Below are 27,626 nucleotides of genomic sequence, written 5' to 3' on the forward strand. Positions count from 1 at the left end.
CCTCAGGAAGTCACTAAATCCTTTTACACTTCATTTTCTTCATCTATAAAATGTGTATACAAAATAGGAATGACCTTATTGGGATGATGTGGGGATTAAATGAGATAATGAATTAAAATGGTTATTAACAGAATGATTAATGTGCTTAATATAGTACATAGCATGTAATAAATTCTTAATAAATGTCAGGGTTGTTATTTGTTATTATTATGAATACCACCACAATGACTATCACCTTTCTTATTCAGGTATTTAAATAGTAAATATGTAAAGAAAAATAAAATTTCAACTTTATGATTAACTTGTAAGTCAATATCGTGTTATATCATAAATGTTATATCACATCATCGTGTTATATCATAAACATGTTACTTTATAAACCACATGGGAAAGGATTTTAAAACTTAACCTGAATTTTCACTATTAAAGGGCAAATAAAAGTTGAGAACCTAGAAGAATCAACAAACAAGGTAGCCTCAAATCTATTTTTATAGATTTATAAAATTATGAATCTATAAAAACGCCTGGCTCTCAAAGTGCTTCAAAACATTTATTAACCTTCAAAATCACTACTACTAAGTTAAAATAAATGCAGATATCCTCACTACTCCTTATCATTAAAAACTTAGTAAAACCTGATTATGAAATAAATAACTAGACTTGAAAGGTACGCACAACATAAATTAATGTCTAATCAAATTTCCTAATAGAGTTACTGTAGCAACAGTCTCAGTGACTAGATAATACTTACTTATAATTAGTCTGACTTCTACATAGAGGGATACGGTGGGAGGAAACATCAGTGACTGGGTAGGATTCATGAGACACATCTTAGTACTGACTCTGCAACTGTATGGCTTTGGGTGAGACTCTAATTTCTCTGGACCTCAATTTTATCATCAGTAAATAGGACACTAGATAAACAGATGTTTTAGAAATGTTTTCCAGGTTGATCTACATTCTCCACACTTCCCTTTATTTCTGAGTCAATATTTACTGGGCACTTACATTATGCCAAACACTGTAGACTATACAACATTATCTCTTTCAATTATTAAAACCCTATGAGGCAGGCTTTCAGACAAAAAAGTGAGACCCAGCTCTTACATGACTGGACCTAGATCACTTAACAAATGATAGAACATGGATTTTAAACAGGCTTCCTATTGATAAAAAACTCATACATATTCAAGTTCTTCAAAATGTTACTACTTGCACCCATAATGAATAGGCAGAGTGTAGGCAGATAATTACTACATGTGAGATGAATCACAAAGGCCAAGAACAAAGCCTCTAAGCAAAATTAACATGATAAGGTTAATTAATAAGGGACATATAAATTTTAATGTGACTATTTCACCTACAGTTAAATCCAAAAAGGGAGAAAAGGACTCTATTCCAATATACTTGACAGGTATTCTTCCATAGTAGAAAACTATAATTAATCAAGTTGATTTTTATTAATTCTTTTTAAAACCTGATTAAACACGTTGCCTTTTAAAGATCCTGTGACTCTGATTAAGTAAAATTAGGATATATCTATCCAAAATACTATAGAGCTATTGAAGACACTGATGTAGCTTTATATTACCATAGAAATATGTCCATAATACATGAAAACAGAATATTACAAAAAGATTCAAGTAGTATAATCCCACTTAAAAATTATACATGTATTAACTATGAAGTCTGAAAAGATATATACCTAGTAAACAGGTTTTAGCTCTGGATAGTAGGTTATGGATGTGTTTAACTTGCTTATTATTTATTCCCCTATGCCATCTGAAATTGTTCTCCTCCAATAAATATCAAGGATTAATTACTATGGTAGTGCTTAGAAAAAAATTCACCCCTTTCTATTCCTGTTTGATACCACTACAGAAATCTTATAAGTGTAGTTTCCCCAGTAGGCTTTCCTACTACTGTGAAGAGAATACACTGTCTGCTAGCTTAACAAATATTTAGATTCAACTGAAAGTTATAATTCTAACAGCATATAACTAAGTTCATAATTCTGGTACTTTGGATTGAATCAAGTCAATTTCCCCAAAATTGATGATACTGGAATAGTAATGTATATGGATCCAGCATTGTTCAGTGATTAAATCCTAAATAAATTTAACTGCATAAAAAGTTCAGCAAACCCTAATGTACTACTTCCTTTCCACCTAGCATATGGTTCCTAGGAATAAGGTCTTTTTCAGTAAATGGAAGAGCTCTGAAAAACACATATGCAAGCCCACGTATACTGTGTGAAAATATGTGAATAGCTATATGACAATACTCAAAGCAAAACCATTAGAGCCTTGTTGAAACAAGCCCCAAGCATGCTCCTGGTGGAGCCACAGACCGTGCTGCACTGAAGAGGAAAACAGGAAGAACAGCCGAGAGACAAGACAACCAGGTATTGACAATTACACATAGGACAAAATCAATGTAACCTAGAATAGGAAGGTTTGAGGGGTAATCTACAGTTACCAAAGTCACTGTGCCAAGTATTTTTTTTTTTTTTTTTGCAGAGGAATTTAAGATTGTCAGTGAAGGTGCGAGGATGAAAAAATTAATTTCTAACAAACAGTTTCTGCTGCCTTAATTGACTTTTGCCAATTTTCCTAGTCTCTAACAGATTCCTAAATTGGTTTTAATGAAAAAGTTTTAGAAGATTAAGTTTATCTAGGACCGTTGATTCTCAGTGGGGGTCAGGGTAGTCATAGCATGGTGCTGGTAACACCAAGGTTGCCGGTTCAATCCCCGCATGGGCCATTGTGAACTGCACTCTCCTTAAAAAAATAAAAATTATTAAAACCCTTTCTGAGAAACATATTTGAATACTATTGCTTCTAATATTAGTCAAGAGATTTATATCCATTAGTTAATTAAGATGTTCAATCCCGATAACCAAAGTCAGGTGAAGACATCACAAGAAAACTATAGACCAATAACCTTTATGAATATCGAAAACAATAATCCTCCACAAAAATATCAGCAAACTGAATCTAGCAACACATAAAAAGGATTATACACCATGGCCAAGTGGTATTTATCCAAGGAATACAAAGCTGGTTCAGCACATGACCAATCAACATAGCACACCTAGAATTCAGGACAAAAAACACGTGCGTGATCATCACAACCGACACAGAAAAAGCTTATGACAAAATCCAACACCCTTTCATCATAAAAATACTCAACACACTAGGAATAGAAGGAATGTCCTCAAATTCACAAAGGGTATTTGCAAAAAAAATCCACAGGTAACATCATACTTAATTAAAGACAGACAGCTTTCCTCCTAAGACCAGAAACAAGGGACATACCTACTCTCTGCACTTTTAGTCAACCCTTTTCTGGAAGTATGAGGCAGGGAAGTTAGTCAAGAAAAAAAAAAAAAGACATCCAGATTACAAAGGAAGAAATTAAGCTATTTCTACTTGCAAATAACATGCTCTTGTATATAGAAAATCCTAAGGAATCCACACACAAAACAAAACTACTAGAACTAATAAACGAGTCCAGAATGATTGCAGGATATAAGATCAATATACAAAAACCAATTACAGTTCTATATACTCACAATGAACAATCTGAAAATGGATTAAGAAAATTCCATTTACAATAGTATCAAAAAAGAATAAGGAACAAAGTTTTTAACAAGAAACTGAAACTGAAAACTACAAAATATTATATTGATAGAAATGAAAGAAGACTTAAATGAACAGATATTCCATGTTTATAGATTAGAAGGCATTATTATTAAGATGGTACCGTAGACTCCTCCAGCTGATCTACACTGTAATCTCCATCAAAATCCTAGCTGCCTTTTAGCAGAAATTGACAAGCCAATTGTAGAATTCACATGGAAATGCAAGGGATCCAGAATAGCAAAAATAATCTTGAAAAAGAACAAAGTTGAAGAACTCACACTTCTCTTTTTCAAAACTTCCTACAAAGCTATAGTAATCAAGACAGTGCAGCAGTAGTTGCACAGGATGGACAGACAGATCAGTGGAATAAATTAAGAGTCCAAAATAAACCCTTATATTTATAGCCAATTGATTTCAACAAGGGTGCAAAGACAATTCAATGGGAAAAAAATAGTTTTTTCAACAAATGGTACCGGGGCAACTGGATATCCAACTGCAGAAGAATGAAGTTGGACCCTTACTTTACTTATACCATATATAAAAGACCTAAAGAACTATAAAACTGTTAGGAGAAAAAAAATAGGCACAAATCTTCATGACTTTGGAATAGGTTTCTTGGATATGACACCAAAAACACAAGCAGTAAAAGAATAAAAGATACATTCAACCTCATTAATATTAAAAACTTCTGTGCTTCAATGGACACTATTCAAGAAAGTGAAAAGACAATCTACAGTGGAGAAAATATTTAAAAATCAAACATCAGATAGGGCGCTTGTATTCAGAATATATATATATGTGTGTATATGCATGTGTGTATATAAATATGTGTATACATATGTACATATATATATATATATATATATATATATATATATATATAACTCTTACAACTCAAAAATAAAAAGACAAATAAACCAATTAAAAACAGGCAAAGCATTTGAATAGAAATTTCTCCAAAGAATATACACCAATGACCAATAAACAAGGAAAAAATGTCCAACATCATTAGTCATTAGAGAAGTGCAAACCAAAACCACAATAACTTACCACTTCAGACCAACTGGGATGGCTAAAAGACAATAACAAAATGTGGGCAAGAAGTGACGAAGATTGAAACCCTCTTACGTTGCTGATGGGAATGTAAAATTCACCCACTGAGAAAAAGTTTGGCAATTGTTCAAAAAGTTAAAGAGAGTTACAGTATGATCCAACAATTTTACTTCTAGGAATTTCTACCCGAAAGACTAGAAAACCTATGTCCACACAAAAACTTGTTCACAAATGTTTATAGCAGCATTATTCATAATAACCAAAAAGAAGAAACAACCCAAATGTCCATCAACTGATGAATGGATAAACAAAATATGGTATATCCACACAATGGAATATTACTGAGCCAGGAAAAAGAATGAAGTACTGATTCGTGCATGCTCCAACACGGATGAACCTTGAAAACATTGTGCTAAGTGAAAGAAGCCAGACACAAAAAGTAATACAGCTATATGATTCTGTGTATATGAAATGTCTAGAATAGGCAATTCTATAGAAACAGAAAGTAGATTAGTGTTTGCCAGGGGCTAGGAGGAGTGGAGATATGAGAAGTGACTACTAATGGGAATGGGGTTTTTTGTGGGGGGGTGATGAAAATGTCCTAGAATTAGATAGTGGTGATGATTGCACAATTTTTTTAATATACCAAAAATAAAAATAAAAAATCAATGAATTACACTTAAAAAAATAAAAGCGGAAACTAAAAAAAGAAGAAAAAATTACTCATTTTAACATCTATTTCTCTGCTAGGTTGTAAGCTCCATAAAAGAACATTATGTCTTATCATATACCATATTCCTAGAGCTGAGCACAAAGCCTGAACCAACTAAACTTTCAATAAATATTACTGACTGATTAGAATGAACACATACTTTACGCCAGTTTAAGGCATGCACTAATTCTAATTAACTTATTCAAAAATGCTTCTATGCTTTGGATTTAACATTTGTTTTATTTAATTTTCCGATATCTACACTTATTAAATAACAAATAGCAATGCTTTCAGGTCATTTATAAAACAGCAAGTATTGTTTTATAGGCTTGTGTCTCCCTTACTAGACCCCGAAGGAACGATGAGTGAGTGCCTTTCATCTTTATAATCTCATTATCTGCTTAAATAATATTTGCTGTATGAATAGTGTGTGAATAGTGGCCAGATTATTCTTAGAATAGTAGTAACATTTTAATTAAAGACTATAATATTTTCAAATTAAAATAAAGGACATCTTTAAATAAGAACTGTTGGGTCACTAAAATGCTAATTTTGGATTCCTCTGTAATCACTCTATCAGTTCTGTTTATGAGTGAAGAGTTTACTGGCCTCTTTATTCTTGAGAAACCAAAATTAATACACAGGGTTTGTACACGGGAAGCTTAACCTTTCATGGTTCCTCACGTCTCTATACTGCAGAATAAAGCATTAATCATGCAGCGTAACCTACTGTGGCCTCAACTTTACTCTCATGTAAAATGCTTATGTAATATCCTTTTAAAGATCTGAAATTAATTTAACAGTGCCTTTCCTGTTACAACTGTGGGGAGGTTTATGGATTACTAAAACAATGCTCACCAACTAAATAAATTTTTGTTATTTAGAAAAAAGTGATTGTCCACTTTTGTTTTGAAAATAAAAATGTGAAAAATATTTATCTTGATTTATGACATGCCAGCCAGAGCTGTAGCATCTTTATCAAACTAAAATTGTAATTTAAAATAATTCAGTACAATATAATATTTTCTTCAAAATAAAAACCTCTCGCCCAATGAAGAGTAAGAAACGTTGCCTACATCTGGTAATCATAAACTGTCATCTATCTTGGCTAAAAATAGTGCTAGCACGCATACCTTACATGCAGAAGTCATCCAATTACATTTTGCCTCAAATCAAATTCTTAGTGACGCTCTCTTCCTTGAATAATAGCCTGAAGTCAGATTTCAATTTTAAAATCTTTTGTCTAGAGGGAAAAAAAGTTGAACTAACTGGTTCTAAAAAAAAAAAAAAAACATTGGGAAAACAACGAATGGCTGGCAGGAAAATACCTATTTCCTAAGCCAAAAAATGTTAAGTTCTGTTTAATAAAGTCAGGTGAACAATGAGTAAGGCAGTCAAATAGGAAATAAACAAATAAATATATGAATATTAAAAACTGAGTTGCTATTTTTAACCATGATCTTTATATTACTAATTATGTATTTATTAGTAATCATAACCTTTAAATCAAATTCTTCCCAATTGCCAGGAGAAAAGCGACTAGAATTCAGAGTTGATCATTTAGCACCCCACCATAAGCTTTTACTTCCACATAGTAAACATTCACTTGGCTAATAAATGACAGGGGAGGTCCAGAAAAAGATCAGTACAGACTGGGAACTGAACTCTTTCTTCAAAGACAGAAGAGCGAGTCCTATTTCTTCTTTCTATTTACCTTTAATATGACCCTGACTACATCACGTAACCTAGTTTCCCCATCTGTAAAATTAGGAAAATGGTACCCACCTAAAAAGTTAGTTGAAACTGAGATTTCATATATGGAAATCACTGGTGAACTAAACACACTAAATAACGGTAATATCTCAAGAGATAAAGTCAAGTAGGGCAATCAAATATTAAGTGCAACGCTTGACTAAGTTATTATTTTAAAGGTGAATTCAACTAATTCAGCACTGCTAACTTAATTTCAGTTACCAAGTTTCAGGTTGATGGATACTAACATTGTTATGAAGTATCTCAAACACCTGGCAAACCAGCCTCTCTCTTGGCCACTTCCTCTTCCTGGAATTAGGAGTTTTTGAAAGACATAGAATTTCAGGTCCTGGTCCCTTTCATTACTCAATCTTTCCTGCCTTACTTCTGACAACATTCCAGTGCACTGGGCAACTTCGACCACCACACATCTAAGGAAAAAACATTTTACGTGAAACTAGCACAAATTCTATACTTGCATTTTCTATAATAATTAAGTTATCACTGTTCTGAACAAAAAACTGTGCAAGTACTCCGTATACAACATCACTAACCACAACAACTCTATAAAGTAGTATCTGCATTTTATACACACGGCAACTGAGGCTTAGAAGCATTATTAAATAAATTGTGCAGGGTTATAGACTAAAATTCAGGTCTGACCATAAAAGTCTGACTCTTTCCACCATACTACATTTTGCATTTAAAGGAATGTATCAGTAAGATTTCTATCCAACTTGAGGATGACAAACAGTATTTCAACCTCAACTTAAATAATTGAGAAGACAGAAGGAATTTACTAACACTATGAATAGAGTTATATACACAGACCGATAAATTCCAGTAACATAGATTCAGTGATAGGAGTAAGTCATGCTCTGTTTAAATTGCAAATTGTGCTTCCTAGAAGCTACCTAAATTGTCCCTCTTTTGAAAATATTAAGTTAAAACTATAACTAAATAGATACAGCTATAGCTATAGCTGGAGATATATATTCAAATAAAACAACAAAAATCAACCACAATGCAAAAATGCAAAATGTAAAAATGCTTCCTAAGAATGTAGAGCTCTGTTAAGTTTAATGTTATGAGTGATGTTTGACAATTACTCCAACAAAGATCCAATAGGCACTTCACATAAAGTATCTGACCCCCAAAGATTAAGAGAAGCCAACTAGTAAGTCAATAAAAACCTTGGACATTTTTTGTAAAGGGACATTATATATGATCCACTGGGAAATTCAAAAATGAAGCAAAAGATGTCATTTTGTGCTACCAAATAATTTTGTGGTAAAAATTACACACTCCAAAAGTCCAAAACTTTGATTCATCCTCTGTTCATTCTAAGAACTTATATACAGCTATGATTACAAACTAAATTTTGTTAAGAGTAAACTAAAATTTATTCTCCTAACTGTTGGTTTAATGTTTCAGGATAAAGTTTTCATCATATCTTTTTCCTTCCATTATTTGGTATAAAATTTGAGTTCACTTTAAGTAGTCTTTTTTCCTATATTAAATATCTTTGAGTAGAAAATGTATTAATACATTGCAGAAAGGTAAAAACTACCTGTGGTTGGTTGTTGTCTCCTAAGGATAATCCAAATTTCTTTGAGATAGAGAACAGTGAGGTTCAATAACCATCACATATGCCTCATTTATAAATTAGGTCATATAATTTTCAATACTTCCCTTAATCCCACTAATTCTATTCCCAGCTTTATTAGATGAGGACAAAAAATATAGCAGAAAATAATTCTAACTTCCCACTTCCAATTTCAAACCATTAATTTTCCCTTCACAGGAGAATTCATATATGTAGCTAATTCCATTTTCTCTAAGGTAAAGCTAAATATCGTTTCTCTAAGCATGTTATGTATATACATATTCCAAACCAATGATTCTCCCTACCTGCACAAACTCGAGCAATCTTCAGTTGTAAAGGACGTCAAAATGAGGACTTTCCCTATAAATGGTCTGTATTTCTGATAATTTTGGTAAGCATGTATTCATTTTAAATTACTAGAATTGATCAAGACGTAAACAAATAGAAACCTAAAATTAAGAGTATACATTGGTTCAATGTGTAATTTACTATTGTTTAAATTTTACTGCTTGTTAGCACCCAAGCATTATAATAAGCACCAAACCTTAAAAATAGGAAATCACTGCTGAAAATTCCATTTTCTACAAATAAAAACTAAATATTAATAGAAAACACAGTTCTGTAACTCCAGAAACTTGAAAAAATAAACTGGAATGGGAGGAAAACTCAAAGCAAATTACTAATACAAAAAAGAGAATAAACTTCATTAAACTAGTTATATTTATACTTCTATAACCTTATATACCTATTATATACACTCAATATAAATGCTTACTGAATAAATGGCTAATAATACAGATAGAGAAATGAGGGAAAGTACTCACAACATTGATCAGAATAATCTATTTTAAATTATTTTGGATTTAGGTGAAAAAATAAATGAGTATATATATGACAAAGAACTATAATTCCTCACATTCTTAAGGAAAATCAGAATTTTAGCAAATCTGTAGTCTGAGAGTAGAAAACCTAAATCTATCTCAATGCCCAACAATAGACTTTCAATAATATCATTAATATTTGATAGCTTTTTAATCTTTGAGCTGTTTTGAGTTCCTTAAGTAAATGCTATATAGAATATAAGATAATGGGGAAAAGAGTAGTTGAGAGAAAGGAGTGTGTTAGTGTTTATCAATGCCTTACATAAATGCCTAAGAGGTGATTGGATTAAAATTTTGAAAGCCATGAAACAGATTTAAATAAATGTATTTATACATTTCATACACACCCTTCCTCCCCATAGAAACACACACCCAGTAACATAAATCAGTATTATCCATGATAAAAGCAGAAAAATAAAATTTGGTCTCAGAATACTGCTCCAAAGGTGCAAACAGAAGGACTGGCTAAATTGAATTTAATAACTTTCTTTAGCCTAAATTCTAGCAAGAGATGGGATCAACTGAATAGATAAAAAGGTAATTTAGGGGATACCTACAAGACCAGAATAAGAATTCTAGTCACTGCTTACTTTTCCTATATTCAAGCATATAATACAATCCCTAAGGACGAAGAGAAATTAAACTCCTGGCCCACAGAGTTCCCACCAAATATAACCTTTTGGCAACACTAAACATGCAACACCACCTTTCTCTCATGGCTAGTGTGATAGACTGCTGCCTCTTTTGTTGCAGAGTGAGGACCATACAAAACAAATATATACCATGTTCAATAAGATGCTGTTAGACTCTAAATGAATATCAAAATATGGGTCATTTCAGCTTTTACATTTTTCAATCTTCGGTTGTTCAAGTAAAATATAAATAGTAAAATAAAAGCAAAGGCCCTATGCCACCCGCCAGCTATGTGATCCTCAACAAATAATCTCTTCAGTTTTCTTGGTTTCTTTACCTGTAAAATTAGAAAGTCGGGAATAAAAATCACTAATAAAATGACTGGTCTGCAGATATAATTTTAAAATCCTGGATTTATAAAAGTTGCTTAAGTTACTTAATTGCTCCTTTAGAAGGATTAAGGGAGGAAATCTCTTCTCTTATTTCTCCCACTTGGGAAAAAACATGTTAAAAATTTTCCAAAAACGTATGTATAGGGTTCAAAGCCAGGGGTAAATCTGGCTTAATTAACATCAATGCTTTCAGCCTCTTACTTTATTGAGAAGCTGTGGAGAGTCAAAGAGGAGACCCAGTACTGAAGCCACCACTGTTTTCTGATTTCAAGAAATTTACGGGCTGGAAAAACAGCCAAGATATACATATAAATAACTGTAATAGAAGGCACCAAATAAAAACTGAGATGGCAGTTCTGAGGAACATTGGATCACCTCCACCTGAGAGGATTAGTGAAGACCTCGAGAGCACTGGGTCTTTGATAAGTGCAACTGGGCAAAATGAAATGGGGCAAAGGGGCATTCTAGACAGACAAAAACACAAGTAAATGCAAACAAAAAACAAACAAACAAAAAACAGGCATGTTTAAGGAACACGTCTTTCAATGTGGCAAGAGACAAAGCAAGAAAGATTATAAAGGTTGGGGCTAAGCCATGGATGCCTTTTAGAAGTCCAGAATAGACAGTATAAACTCTATTTAAAAAGTAAAGAAAAAACCTGTAAGTGCTGGGGTTGGAGCCACACAGTAGATTTAGTGGAAAAACCAGTCAGGAGTCCTGGTGAGGAGTTAGGAGTAAACAGACTTGGGTAAATAAAGAAAACCAAGAGGATATTTCCACCATTGTTCCCATGACTTACCCATAAAGGACACTAAACCATACAGAGGAGGAAACATTTGCAAACTTACTCTTTTTAAATATAAACCTGGTTCAATCAACTAATTTACTTAAAACTGACAAAATCGCTATCTCAGAAAGAGTTAAAACCATTAGAAATGCGTATGTAATATTTAATCTTGGCCAAGGTTTCAGAACAGACACTCCTGTACTGTAGATTGCTCAGGATAATTTGTACAGTCTTCCTGGAGGGCAGTTTTGCAACATGAACAAAAGCAACAAAAGCCTAAATACTACCACCCAGCAATTTGTTTAGAAATAATCATGGACAAAAAACAAAGGTTTCTATTCCATTGTATTTATCTTAGCATTGTTTATACTTGCAAAACTTTAGGAATAACTTGAATATTTAACTATATGGAATTAACTGTACATACTTAGAATACTATAGCCATTAAAACAAAATGGAATATATTTTTTAAATGAAAGGTATTTCCCCATTTAATGGGAGAAAAATTATTACAGAAAACAATGTACCATATTTACCCCCCAACACATACGCACTGTTAAAAACATACATCCAAACCACTCTGTATGAAGTGATGAATGCCTAAACATTGGATTTCAACTAAGTATAGGATTGAAAGCAGGGGCCTTCCTCCAATCAACTGGTCTCTCCACTAGTTAATGACAAAGTTCCCTTCGCAGACATTTTTTGGCATTCCCAGGGGTTAAGAAAGGCATTTATTTCAAGCAGCAAGACCTTTGCTCCCCTCTACCTGAATGTCAGTGTGTACAAACAGCTATTCCCATATACTCAGTAACCTTAAGCTTTCCAAGAAATGGAAAGTAGCCTATCAAAAGTAAAGATCAGGGAGCCCTAGGAGAACCTCTGCAAGGAAGTATGCTCCAGGAATTGTCTAAAGCCAGTTTGTCTTAAGGCATAGTTAAATTGAACTCCAGTGCTAGAAACATTTCTGTCCCTATCCTACAGAAATTTCTCTCAAAGGTCACCTGCCAAATCCAAGCACGGTAACTGCCAAATCCAAAAAGCACTAATAATAATGGATAGTAACATGCATTCCTAAAATTCAACAGGGTTCACAACCATTTCTCAATCTTCATATTAAACAGCTTCCCTGTAGTATTCAACCACTCATTTCTCCTTGAAAATTCTCTCCCCCCCCCTTACTATCAGTGGAACTACAACCACCTGCTTCTTTTACTGCTCTGACTAACGCCCTGTCTTTCCTGGTGCTGTGCATCCCCACCATGTAGGTTTTATGCTTTTCTTCCTTAATCTTGTGACCACATTCACATAACTTTTATTACTACACAGTGTTATAATTGTTCTATTTTATTACTAGCTATTGTTAATCTCTTACTGTGCCTAGTTTGTAAATTAATCATAGGTGTGTATAGGAAAAAACACAGTACTATCTAGGGTTTGGTCCTGTCTACAGTTTTAGGCATCCACGGTAAGTGTGGACTACTGTACCCACACAGTACTCATCTGTCTCACTTTGCATTCAATTCCCAATTCTTTATCATCAAACCTGTCATTTCTCTGAGCTGCAGAGATGTCCTATCATCTTTTCAAATTTGAAGTTTCTAAAATTGAACTTGGCATCATGTCTATGCACTTTAGCTCTAGTTCTACGAAAACTAAAGCGCTACCACAGCAATGCCAGCGTTTCACTGACTACAATTTCATGTCCTCGGAGTCCCTCCTTTACCCTAGTCCCACAAATCTATGTCAAATGTCGTCTTTCTTCCTTGAGTTTCTCAAATCTGTCACTTCCTTTTCACTCCTGTCTCAGACCAAGTTCAGGCACTATTTGCTTTAAGTCTGGGCACATACAGTCATCCTAACTGTTCTGTCTCTAAGGTCTCCAATTTATATTATACAGCACCCCAAAGCAGTCTTTCAAACCTGCTATCATTCTATCACTTCCTACTTTAAAACTTCCAAAGGCTCTTTATTTCCTTTATGATAAAATCCAAAACCCAATGTCATCTGCAATCTGGCCCAGGGTATCTTTATAAAACCAGAGAACATCAAATCGCGAACCCTAGAAGTCATGCAAATGAGGAAACTAAAGACCAGAAAGGGTAAGTGTCTTACTTTAGCCAAAATCGAAACATACCAGACCAGAAATTTTAAAACCTAGATTGATATTTCCTAAATTTGCCTGATTATACCAGTAATTACACCAGGATGCTTAATATACAGATTGCCAGGCTTTTCCCCTGTAAATTCTGATTTGAGAGGTCTGAGTAGGATCACAGGAATCTGAATTTTTAAGAAGCACTTAGATGATTTTTATCTTCAGGGAAGTTTGAAGAAACTTGACCTAGATCTTGTAAATCTTTATTTTTTGACCATACCTATCTTTCAACTGCTTCCTATAAATATTCTGTTCTATCCAGAAAGCTCTACTTAGTGTCCATTACACCTTGTTTAGTGGTTACATCACTTTTCCACCCCACGTAAACCCCCAAACCTACCCATTATTTTAAGCTCTTCAAAATCTTTTGACGGTCTTAAGCAATGCTTTCCATATAACCCTAATAATCAAGTACTATGTTGACTTCATCTGTTATAAAAGTATATTGTTAAGAACAAAAGAAAATCCAGGATGAAAAAATATGTAATAGAATACAAATTATTAATACTGGTCTTACCCTGAAAGATAAAGTCCTAAATACTAGTTAATTGGTTAAAAAAAAACACAAAAAAACTTTTTTAAATATTGAAATGAGAGTATTTCTTACTTCCGTTATACCAGTAGATGACTGAATGTGTTTCAAACATGGCACTTAAGGGTTCAGGGAGAGTAGAAAAAAAACATGGGCCTAAACATATTTTTAAAACTATACCTAGAGCCTAGATTAGATTCTTTCCTCTACTGTCACACACTTTTAATTTTCAAAATGAGGAAAAACTCATTCCATGTCAGCTTCAGCTTCTCAATTATTTCCATTTAAGTTGTAACCTATAATCTACAACATTAAAATTAGTTGCTGATAAAGAAAATACTAAAGTGTAACTTCAGTGAATCAGAAAAATAGGTAAAATTAGTCTTACCAAGTAAAAAAAAAGCCAAAGACAAGCACTAAAAGACATTAGGCCATTACACTTACATACAGTGAGGCTCCCCAGGGATATTCAAGAGTAAATCTGATTTTATATTTAGTGTCTGAAAAGAAAACAAATCTCTAACATAATATGGACTATACTGGATCTTAATTTCTCTTGTCTCAAAATACACCTTAATTAGTTCAACAAATAAAGAACTTACCATGTTATTCAATGGTTCACGATTTAAATTATTAACACAGAGCCTTAATAGTTGCAAAGTAGGCCCAGATGTGACATTTCACCTATTTTTAAAGCCTGTATTTATTATATTATCACTACTATCATTTTACTTATCAAAAACTAGTTTATCAATTCAATTCACCTTTCACTTTGTAATGCTAAAGGTCAGAAGGATAAAGAAATCAAAATCTTTCCCCTTATTAAATTCTCAGGTAAAGAAACCATAAAGGTAAAATTCCAAAGTTGTATTTTTGTCTATTCTTTAAGTTATAACTATAAAATCTTTCCAATGTCTCGATATGAACTCAATCTTAAACTCACTTTCCTAATTTCTTTATTGAACAAATTTTTAAAAAGATGTTGTGAAAGTTACTGTAGTTAACTCTCCATATTGCTTTTAGAAACATAATTACCAATGCTACCAATTCTTCTGCAGAAGGAAAAAAAAATTTTTTAATTATAAAACTTGGATGTGGCCAGAAAAAAAAAAAAGGCTTATATGAAATGTCTACTTGGATTACTTAAGAATCGCTCTAATAATTTTTAAGACAATTTATTATAAGTGGTCAGATACACAGCCTACCTACCATCTTCTATTTTTTTTTTAAATGGCACATTTAACCATCTACATGACACACTTAAAATATTTATTACAGTCAACATTTTACCACTTAGGGGCTTAAATTCTTACACAATGATCCACTGAGACGTGAAAAGATCTGGGCTTTCAAGGGGGAGGAAAGGGGATCAAGATCAGTGATTGGTTATTATAAGGACAAAGGTTAGTGACTTAAATATAGACATGTTTTACCAACAGCTGTGTATACATTTTAACGATTTCAAAATATACAAAAATGTAATCTAATTAAAAGGGGACTGGTAATAACTTTAAAGGTTAAGTAAGATCTCCAAAGAAGAAAACAGGCTTATTGCAAACGCAGTATCTTGCTACCTACAAACCTTTGGATAGAATTTCAACTACACCAAGTCAGCTTTTTAAAAAAACAGTCACAGAAAATACGTCATTATGGAACACAAAGACAGCTATGTCAATTTATCAAAGCAAAGTGACCAACAAATGAAATACGTTAAACCTATACAGTTAATAATGTGCAAGATTAAAAAATATAACCTAATCAGTGATAGGACTGCAAAGACTAAATCGAATGCCAGTGAAACAGAACAGCATGACATTTTCTCATATATAATCACATGTAAAAACACATTTGAAATAGCTGTTTTAATCTTTCTCCTAAACCATTCACAGGTTTCATTTTCAATCCAAAATATACCTAAATTGAAAAACTTATTCATATAAATATATTACTGGTCACACAAATAAATTGAATAGGTTAAAAAAAACAGATATACCCTTGTCCTTCCAAGTTTTCTTCTGACCGTCCATCTCTTGTCACAATCTGCCCTCCAGATGCAATTATCAATTATGCATACCAACAGAAATGCTGTAACTGCAAAAATCTACCCCCCCGAGACATGAAATCTCCGTTTCCAAGCAAAGTCTGCAGTCTCCTCTGCTGCACAACTGCAGGACTGAGGTCACCTGACGTCTTCTGGGTGTGGAGCAGTCTGACGCAGTGCAATCTGTAACTAGGCTACTAATACTCAGGCACTACTGCCTCCCTTCTATCTGTTTATTGCCCCAGTCTTTTGCTTGTTGCCCATACCAAATAGAGCTACTTTTGCAGGGGGAACAACAGGCTACCAAAAGAAAGAAAAGAGGGTTGTTCTCTCTTTAACCACTGAATTAACCACTGAAATGCACTTAAAGTCCTGTGCGGTTTGAGGGTTTTTTGTTTTTTTATTTTTGATAGATGGGTGAATTAGGCTGCTGGTTTTGGGTTTTATTTGAAACTCTAAAATCAGTGGTTACCTGATAAGATAAAAATAGACTAATCCAAAGAAGAGTAATAGCTTAAATTTTAAGCCTGGGAAATCCTGAGTCTCTTCTTACTTTCTCCTAAGTTTTTTAATGCTTAAAGCATTCAGCACTTTGCGCCCTTATGAGGGTAAAAGCAGAGAATCACAAAGTCCAACTATTAATGTAATGTTTATTGAATATATGCTACTTCAACAGGAAAGTTTTTATTCTGTCTCCTTTTTCTAATGCAATGTTATTTTTCCTTCTTTCACTGTTATAGAAAATCAGCGACTTACAAATATACACTTATTCTTAATCATCACCTGCTCTAATTCAATCTTTCAATAAATATCTATTAGACACCACTGCAGGTACTATTAATAGACTCTTGGCTTGAGGAGAGATATCCATGTGCTAATTATATCATTTGCCTTGGGAAAACGCTATCAAGACCAAACTAAAATTTAACTGATAAATACAAAAACAAACCTATGTACAGAATTTGAGGATTTTTTGTTCTACATCATAAAACTGCCATTAATGCCAGTGCAGTGTTTGTATTATGTCTTTACCAATGTTCCACAACTGGTTTAATTGATGCTACCCTTTGACTAAGCAGAAAAGGCAATATATAATGACACACCACCTAAGATATTTTAAAATGCGTGATATGACAAGTATGATAAGATAGGTAGCCTATGTACAACAGTACATACTTCTTAAGACTATACAACTATATTGAAATAGGTATAGTATTTTCTAGAATTTGCTGTAGAACTGTGTGGGCTACAAAACTCTTAAAAAATCCTGAATATCAGAAGTGGCCTGAATATCAATGAGTCAGTTCTTTTCCTACTTGCCTCTCTAATTCCAAACATAAATAAAGCAAAATTTTAAAGAGAGTCTAGTATTCTCAGCTCAAGTTAATATTTAACTTTCAACTTTATTCACTGGACCCTTGCATAACATGATATTTGAGAACGCTGTCACCAAGTCATATCATAGTTGAAAATCTTTGGCCTCTCCACGCAATAGTCTGAAATTCCAAACTATTCAATAAGTACAAAATATTTCAAAAATAGTATTTCCTAATAATGAATCCCTTAAAACTAAAGGCTAATAAATACTTTAGCATTAGAATAAAGCATTCAAACACAGCACCAAAACACTGTTGTTAAGTCAGAGATTACTACACTAACAGGAGAGGATAAAAAATAGATTTCTTGAGATATGGGTATTTACCACTTACACTATTCAGATCTTCTGGTACTTAACTTGGTTCAACAATTTAAAAAAAAAGATAATCTGAGAGTACAAGAATGTGTAAGAATACACACACATTCATCTAAACATTGAATACACTTAACAGCTCCACTGAAAGATTAAAAAGTCAAAATAGGAGCCTTGAAAGTTCGACCTTTAATAGTGCTAATCCTTTAATGTTTATGACTTTTGCACTTTAGGCTACTAAAGGTTACAGCTCCTATAAATTATATGACATTTTGCCCATTTCTTTCTTAGGAAAGTTTTAAAACTAAAGTTTGGTAAGCTAAGCAAAAAGGTGCTTAAATTTGAAAATTTGATGAGATAAATTTGTTAAAAATATAAAGCCACATGGGCTATGCTTATTGTGGGGATCAAACGAGTTAGCGTATACAAAAGGCCTTAGGACAATACCTACCAAAAAGTAGGCCCTATGTGAGTGCTATTTATTATTATTATTTACTATCATGTTAAAAATAACAAACTACAAGGGGACAAAGCCTTTAAACACATCTAAGAGAGCACATATAACAGGGAATAGAGTCAATGGCATAGTAACAGCTATATACGAAGTCAGAGGGGTAATACATGTGGGGGGGTGTTATCCCTTTGTGAGGGATACTATTACATGCTTTGTATACCTGAAACTAATAAAAAAAAATAATAAATCACATATATTAAGCCATTCAATGCTAGGCAATGACCCAATACCTTTCCAAGCAGAAGTGCCCCCCACACAGAAATTATTGTGCTTTGCTATATAGTTCTATTATTCTCCAGCTGAGAAAAAATTTACCGTATTTTGCCATGTATAATAATGCACTCCTGTGTATAATGCGCACTCACGTTTTTTGGTCCTAACTTTCGGGGGGAAAAAATCTTTTAATTTTTTAATTCAAATTTTTATTTATTTACAGTTAGGCACTTGTTTTTTGCATTATAAAGGAATTTTAGCATTTATTTAACATATTATGGTACAAGAAATTTTATATAATAATTACAAATTACAAAAACAGATACAAGGTACAAGAAATTTTATGTACCAGTAACAAATTTACGATAATTACACATCATAGAAGGCCAAGAACTCTTGTTACAAGTTCGTCGTAAGTGCAACAAAACCTATTATCCTATTCCAGGGTATTTATTTTCCATACAGATATCGTTATTGATTTCTAGAGTTACACTTTTAACTCATCAGCATAAATGAAAGAATTAAAAACATTTATATAGACACGGAATTAGTACTACCCATGTATAATGCGCATCCTTATTTTTCCCTCACAAATTTGGGCAAAAAAGTGCTGAGTATACAAGGCAAAATATGGTATATATGGGACAGTATATAGGTCCTATTCCACATTAAATCCCAACTTTACAGGTAAATAAATACCTATTACAAACTTAGCATTTGTTTTCCTTCAAATATGTAACATTTTATTTAAAAAACAAAAAATCTTTTCAATAACAATTTTCAAATACAGCAGAAGATACATCCCAACTTGCAAACAGCATTTTGATTATTTAGGAAAGGAACCTATTTCCCCTTAAAAGGAAAGGCTTCCAAAGGAGGAGACCATACTAGGTTCCTTTATTTATAATGCAATCAAATAAATGTGCTGTCTAAATTCTAAGTCCTATTGTATACTGTTGGGAAAGGGGGAGATACTGTCCTTTTCCTAAACTGAAAATGAGCCTTACACAGAACTTTTGAAATAAGCTCAAAGTTCATGTTTGGTAACTTCCCACTCTTCAGTGTCCACATCCCAAGTACTGCCCCCCCAAGCATGACAAAACCCAATGACGAAAACCTCCTCAAACATACCCCTAACTCCTTTCCAAAGGGTTCCATGCTCTAAAATTACCTACACTCTCTCTGTTCCTCTTCTCCTTGTATCTCAAATCAAAACTCTCATAGTCTTAGTGCACTTACCTCATTAGTAGGAAAATTATGTGATTAAATCAATTCCTAAAAATAAAAAAAACTCCTTTCTCTATAACCCTATCATGAAGTGTGTGTGTGTGTGTGTGTGTTTGGTTCGTATCTCAGTGGAACGATTTCAGACTATTTTGGAATAGGCAGCAAATATGTAAACACTACGACTGCCCCAGCCAGCTATCCCAAGGTCTTTCTCCTTTTCCATTTCTTTCCTTCTTCTACTTCTGAATCCCAGAAAAACTCAACTTTTTGTTTTGCTTCTTTTCTTCACAATGTTTAGCCATAAAGAGAAATGAGGTAGGAAAGAGGCAGTCATTTGGATTTAAAGTACTACACTCTAAGATGGGGATTGGTCGTATAGCTAAAATAATTATTTCTACTTTCTGGCAATAGAGAACAATGTTCTTTTTTTAAATAAGCAATTAAGCTATACAGTAGTTTTAAACTAACTTCAAAATTTAATTATTCTGAGCTATACAAAAGTACGAAACTAAACATACGTTTCATTACTGAAAGCTACTAAACAACACTGTTTAATACCATATGCTGTAATATAATGCCCTCTATGGACTAAATTATAGCACTTCAACATTAACTACTGAATTGAACCTCAAGACATGGAGACTTTAGTCTAGAAAATGAAAGACAATACAAGTTACAATGCCAAAAAATACTGAGCATTTTGTAGTCTATAAAAAATTTCATATAAACTTCTAAAAACGAATACTAAACTCCATAAAGAAATGGAAAGTGTTCAATGAAAACTGTATAAATGCTGACTTCTTATAATCTAAAATAAATATACAGCTTTTCCAAAAGATCCAAAGCATTTTAAATTTGAAATTAAAAAATTAATGGTCATTAGGCTCTGAACAAATCTTTTAAAACTTTTCCTTAAAGTGCACAGGGTTGAGGCAATCTTTAAGGCCCTTTCACAATGTTTTTAATAGCATGATTCAAGCATTTGTTTGACTCAGTACCATGCGTCAAACTTCAAAATCCTTCTATAAATTCATTTTGAGTCATTTTAGTGGGAAGCAAAGACCCACAGCTCACTAAATTTATCTTCCCAACTGAATATATTCCATACGGTCAATTAGAGAGCATTCCATAGACCTCATTTCCTATCTACGACACTAGATGGCACCAATACCCACATTACAGCTGATGGTCCAACCCAGGGTATGCAATCTGACAAAAACTGTGTTCTCATTCGGTGTTCCCTCGGATTGTTGCCTGGTATTATAGAACTAGGTCAGAGTATGATAGGAATAGAAAAACACCACCACCACCTATCAAAAAGAACATGTGGGATAAAATGATCTATGACCAGAATTCAAAATCAGTTTTAAACAGATCAGAATTGAATGTAAAAATTAAACTATAAATAAGTAAATAGTATCGTTAGACGCTCCTATGTGAAAATTTAAAATGTCCACTGAAATATAAAGTAAAATAAAAATTATTTGGAAAACTGTAACATGACAAGAGTTTGTACCCTTTGCATATAAAGAGCTTTCAAAATCAGAAAGAGATGAACATCTAAAGTTAAAACTGGGCAAAGGGTATGAACAGGCAATTCACAAAAGAAATACAAATAGCCAATAATTATATGAAACATGTTTACCTTCACTAATAATCAAAGATCAAAACAGCAAGATACCACTTTAACCTATCAAACTTATAAAGGGTCTTTTTTTTTTTTTTTTAATGCCACTTATACAAAGTCTGGAAGGGGAGCACTAGGTGGCTAGCTGAGACAGAAGACTTACTGTCATTGTGCATTTTAAATTTTATATAATGTGAAAGTATCATCTACTCCCAAAATCAATATCAGTTGTTGGGGACAATAGAGAAATGGGTGTTTCCTTACTCTGACGGGTAAAAAAATAGTACAACTTTTCTGATAGCCAATTTTTTGTCAAAACTTTTAAAAATGCTCATTGATACCCATGTGCCCAGGGTTTTATTTCTAGTAATTTATGGAGAAGAATTCAGATAGATAGCTAGATAGATAGATAGACAGACAGACAGACATAAACATATTTAAAGGTAAAAAGGTTAATAAGAGAATTATTTATAAGTAATAAAGTTGAGAAAAATCTAAGGGTCCAAGAATAGTAAACTGACTGGTTAAATTATAGTACATCCAATAACAAGGAACACAAGCATTAAAAAATCATGCAGAAGAATAAAGACATGGAAATGTTGGCATTATATATTACTAATTTTTTAAAAAGCTATAAACAAGATGTAAAGTATATCCCTATTTGCTAAGACTTATTTTTCACTGCATTCATAAAGTATCCATGTGCACAGAAAATAGACAAGAATATATTCTAAAATGACAATTATGACTGGGCAATACAATTACAAATTTTTTTCATCCCAATGCTTTTTCTATTTCTCAGACTTGTACAATGAGCATATTTACTTCAGATTGCTTCACGTACTGTTGCCTTGACTTCACTGATAGTTAGCAGGTCCTGGAGAGAAATTCTGACATCTCAAATTACTGAAGCTCACATAGATTAAGGCATTTGCCCAAGGTCATACAGCTAGTAAGTGATAAAGCTGGGATAAGAACTCAGGTCTATAAAATGCCCAAGATAAAGTTCTTTCAACCACATAGTATTTAGCGGTATCTATCTCTTTATGGTACATATTTCATATTTATTTTCAAACTGTAAATAGTATCGTTAGACGCTCCTATGTGAAAATTTAAAATTTACTACTAAATAAATCCCCACTAATTTGACAATGTTGCACTTAAGTAAGTATAATGGATTCCTTTATTAGCAGCAGTCAGTTTCTAATTTAAGTACACTGTACATTTACTAACAGCCTTCCAGTTGAAGGTACTTCCACTCAGTTTATTAACCATTTTAATTTTTCTGAATAAATTTCTTACTTTTATCAGATTAACTGCTTACTGTCATAATTAAAGCCCAACTGATAATTATTAAAGTGCCCTAAATATGCTCACTAAAAATATTTTAACCAAAATACTAAACCTTATGTATAATACCTATGATGCTTTAGTGAGAAAGTTCAAAGGCTATATAGTAAATTTTTTAAATTAATATAAGAAAAATGTTTTAAGTCATAAACATCATCAAAAGAAAGCTCTTCTTCATGAACACATTTAAAAAGTATATATAAATTTGCAAAGGATAATTAAGTCTTTGCCTAGGTAACAGGCCCCTTTTGAGTTCTTTATTACGGCAATACTACTTAGTTATTCCTAGACATCAGGTAATGAACTTGTAGTTGGTTTACGCTTCATTCAGCGATAGTTCCAACAGGTCAGCAAAACACAATCTATATCCTGATTATGAACTGAAAATATCTTGTGCATTAGTGGCAAACCAAACAATCCACAAGCATATGAAGCAATCGCTGTCATTAAGTCAAGACCTCTGTGGTTTGGATGGGAGACATCAGCACCTTTCTTTACCGGTGAACCACCACCAACAAAGGCAGTTGTCCACCACAACAGGGTATTCAGTCCATACATGGAAGCAGAACGTTCCCCTCAATCTAGTATCCCCGCATGTGGAAGGCCACGTGAGAAAATGAACATGGTAACCAGCTCTCTTGACTTTTAAAAAAGTGGGTTGCATTGGTTAATGCCCCCAACACAACAGGTGTGTAATGAAAGCAGCAGCACTTTGGTTATTTGCTACATTTACGACAATCACCACTCATTCCAAAATGTAGAAACTACCGAGAAGGGGACAAAACCTATGCTGGAATCCCAGTACTTCACCTGTTGAAAAAAAGATCTTCCTTGTGGAATTGTATAAGAATTCATACAAATAAGAAAATTAGCCCAATGTTTGGAACACTGTAGGAGCTCAGAAGTATTATGCTTACTATACAGTTTGCTATGTAAACTTGGGAAAGCTACTTAATTTCCTTAGACTTAAATTTTGTCATCCATAAAATGGTTCCTGCTTTCAGATTACAGTGAAGACTAAATGAGATGAACAGGTCAAAGTGCTTGTGCTTAGATTTCCCATAAATGGTAGTCTCCCTTTTTCAGGTAAAATGAGAATTCAGCTTCTTAGCTAAGATTTTCAAAATTCTCAATTTAAAAACTTCTAAGCAGAGAGAATGAAAACCTAAAACTGAAAGCAAACTGAAACAAATTAATCTAACTGCATTTCAGCTGGATATTATTACCACACTAAAGGTGGGGAAAGGGAGAAGGAAGAGTGGATGGAAAAAAACTAACCCAAGTAACTTATATTTGACTATATACTTTCAATCTTGGGTAGGGTTGGGAGAGGAAGATTTGCAAAATGATCCTGAATTCTTTTATTATGGTTGAGCATTCTAAAACATTTTAGATGTATTAAAGGGTTAAACAAATGAGTAAATGTACTGGGTGGTGTTAGGAGCCAGGGTTCCTGAGGTTTCCCTCACTATAAAAGGAACATTCAAAGATGAAATGAAGGAAGAAAGAATCCTCTGGGAATGGACTGGAATTGGAGGTATCTGTGTAAACTCATGATTTCCTAAGTAAGTGTATGTACTTATGTTTACTTACATGTACGTATGTACGTATATAAGCATTTCTTAGCTCTGTCCACTGAAAGGGCTAAAATGGAAAGACCTACAGTAGCAAGCCACACAATTAGATCCAACTCTTGATCTCTAATATCATCCCCCACTAACAGAAATCAGGGATGCTTGAAGAAATGGCTGATTCCAGGGCTGGGAGCAGAATAGGCATAAAATGAGCCTACAACATTTTGTTATGCTAGAAAGTAAGAAGTGCTTCCCTCTTCACCCCGAAAAGGAATAGCTGCATGTCCCTCCAAATTTGGGACAATTTACAACCAAAATAATTAAGTACAGTAATGAATTATAAACCACTGAGGGAAAACAGGAATCTGGTTCCATACTGATAATTAACTAATTCATAGAACAGGCGGACTCTCGCTAACAGTAAATGCCAAGGATTGACTGATAAATGTAGGAGTGTTAGAATTGAAAAATCGTCATTTTGACACCTTAATGGTAAGGAATGAATCAAGCAAGAATCATCAATGGATACTAAATCTAGGGAAGGAATTTTGATGGGGAGCAAGATATTTGCATGGTCTTGAACTGTCACCCCTCAGACTGCTTACTAGTTGTGAAAGAGGAAGAAAGACGGCAGTTCAATAAGGATGTCAGGGACCACCTTGACTAGGTGGTCAAAATTAACCTCTCATCAGTGAGGGACTGATGGATAATGGGTACCTCCAGTTATCATACACGAGACGGTCACTACATGTCATCTTCATTTGGCCATGAATCCATAACCTCAATCTAATCACTAAGAAGTATCAGACCAATGCAAAATGAGGAATGTTCTATTAAAAAGGGAGAGGAGGAAGGGCCTGTGTTCTTCAAACATGTTAACGTCATAAGAGATAAACACAGGAATTGTTTGAGATGAAAGGACCCAAAAGCAACATGACCACTAAATGCAAAAGTTGGCCCTAGACTGGATCTTGCAGCACGGGACACCATAAAGGTTAGGCCAACTAATACAACTGGAGTATGAATGGTAGATTAGAAAAAGGTATTGTATCAATGTAAATTTATGAAGTTATGTAAGAGTATATTCCCTTTTGAAATATTTAGTAGTAAAACAGAATGTATATAACTTACTCTCAAATGGTTCAGGAAAAACAAGGGTGTATTTATGTATTCATATCTAGTTATCTATAGAAAGAAGGACCACAGATGATAAAGCAAATGGGAAAAATGTTAAAAGGTATATTTAGATGTAGAGTGTAAGACATTCTTTGTACTATTTTTATTTCGCAATTTAATTTTGGGAAGAAAGATTGATTTTGTAAAAGGAAAACGAGCAAGACATTATGATGCAGAATTTGATCCCTTGATATTTTTTCATGACAAATTTTATCCAAAAATATCAATGTCCATTTATCTATTACCAAGTGCAAGCTGCATGAGGGCAGGACGTGGTCTTAGCCTTCATCTTTTGTTCACCGCTGGTCTTCATCCACACTATCATCCCCATGCTGCTCCAGGCTTCTCAGACTCTTCTTTTTACTGTTTTCTCCTAAACCATTTTAACGTGCTGTTGAAATCCCCACTGCACTGTGAACCATCTCCCCATTTTCACCCCACTCAACTTTTGCCCGTGCCTCATGGCCAAATCCTGGCCACTATAACCAACCTGGAATTCTAAATTCAACATCTACCACACAATCACACACACAATTCTACTTCGACTACAGCTTCCTATCACGCTGGTGTTCATATTTATTCCTGTTCCTCTTGATTCTTAGATCTGGACATCACGTTCTTTGATCTATTCTCCTGTGAACTCCCTCTACTCCCCTCTTTACATCCTCTCTTCCCCTCTTTACATTCTTCAACTTAAAGTCCAACACTTCCAACTATTCTCTTGCCATTATCCTCAACTCCTTTCACTATCTTTCCATTGGGCCCATCTAGCAAAATACAACCTTGAATCAATATAAGCATTTGCCGTCTCTAAATCCATCCCCAGGCTACTGGGCACAGTTAAAGAAAAGTCACCTTACCACTCAGACCACCCGTCAATCTTGACTGGGCTCTTATTGCAATACCTTTGTTCCCCTACTCAGAAGATATTTCAGACCTTTTCCATTCAAGCATGTTCTAGTTTATTCTCAGCAAATGATCTAACATACTGCTGTAAAGAATAAACATAAACCATCAAACAATCCTTTAGCTACCAGTCACAAAACTCTCGTAGTATTAACACCCATACTTACTTACCCTTTTGTTCACAACAATCAAAGTCCTTCAATATTCTTCCTGCTCTGTAAGCTAATTCCTCCACTTGATCTCATCCCATCCCCCTCCTGATTCTCTATAAGCACCTTTAATTATACTTGCACTCCTATCATTTTTCTTAAAGGCCCATCCTCAACCCCATACTCTCCCTCACACTTGCTAACACTCTTTCTCCACATTCTCAAACTTCTTAAAAATTGTCAACATTTAGTATCTATTTGCTTAAGTCCCATTCACCCCTCAGCCCTAACCTTGCCCACTCAAACCACCTGCCACTGTCAGGCCAACATCTCCCCTCCTTGTTGACAATCCTTATTTTAACTGAGCTAGTATTTGATAATGTTGACCAATCCGTCCACCTTTAAATCTTCTCTTGGTTCTCTCCTTAGTTGTTATCTGTGCTTTAATTACTATCCCTAAGCCCATGGGAAACAGACACACACAGCCAAGCTCTCTCTCAAAAGCTTCCGATGTATAATGTCCCTCACTTCTTGGATGACACCTAGACACCTTAATACCAATACATGCAAAACTTATTTTCTATCTTCTCTCCTTAAAACCCACTTTACTCTCTCACGTTCCCTAACACAGCTTCTCACACTGCCATCCACGTATTTGCACATGAGTCAGTTTTAATTCCTACCCTTATCCTTCAGGTTCCTAACCAATCAAACAGCAAGTCTTCGGTCTCCATGCGCACCCCACTGCCTTCATGTTCAGTCTCCTCTAGCTTGTAGCACCGATCTCTACACTGGGCTCTGCCGCTAGTGCCCCCATCTCCAATATGTAAGTCTAGTCAGTAAAATACACATAAACAATACGTATTTTTATAGAAAACACAGCTAAATTAGAATGCTAAATAAAAAACACATGTGCAAATCACTTTACACAAATCAGGTAATGGGAAACATAGAGTCAAAGGGAAAAAAATGAGAATAAGTATTTTCGTAAGAATCCCTAACAGCATAC

The 27,626-nt window shown here is 33.9% G+C and overlaps 1 protein-coding gene across 4 annotated transcripts in view; it reads right to left on the minus strand.

The window, feature by feature from the left end:
- The window catches only part of RTN4 (reticulon 4), a 70,212-nt gene that overhangs the window by 18,677 nt on the left and 23,909 nt on the right, over positions 1–27,626 (minus strand). Inside the window, exon 1 of one of the 4 annotated variants that reach the window (XM_019719558.2) lies at positions 16,144–16,421. The exons of the other annotated variants lie outside the window; for them this stretch is intronic. Coding sequence (XP_019575117.1) covers positions 16,144–16,177 — 34 coding nt within the window. The 5' untranslated portion in view covers positions 16,178–16,421. Of the gene's footprint in view, positions 1–16,143; positions 16,422–27,626 lie in introns of those variants that run through there. 4 annotated transcript variants of the gene reach the window in all.

The sequence above is a fragment of the Rhinolophus sinicus genome, linkage group LG05, assembly GCF_036562045.2.
Source record: "Rhinolophus sinicus isolate RSC01 linkage group LG05, ASM3656204v1, whole genome shotgun sequence".
In the NCBI taxonomy this organism is placed as follows: domain Eukaryota; kingdom Metazoa; phylum Chordata; class Mammalia; order Chiroptera; family Rhinolophidae; genus Rhinolophus; species Rhinolophus sinicus.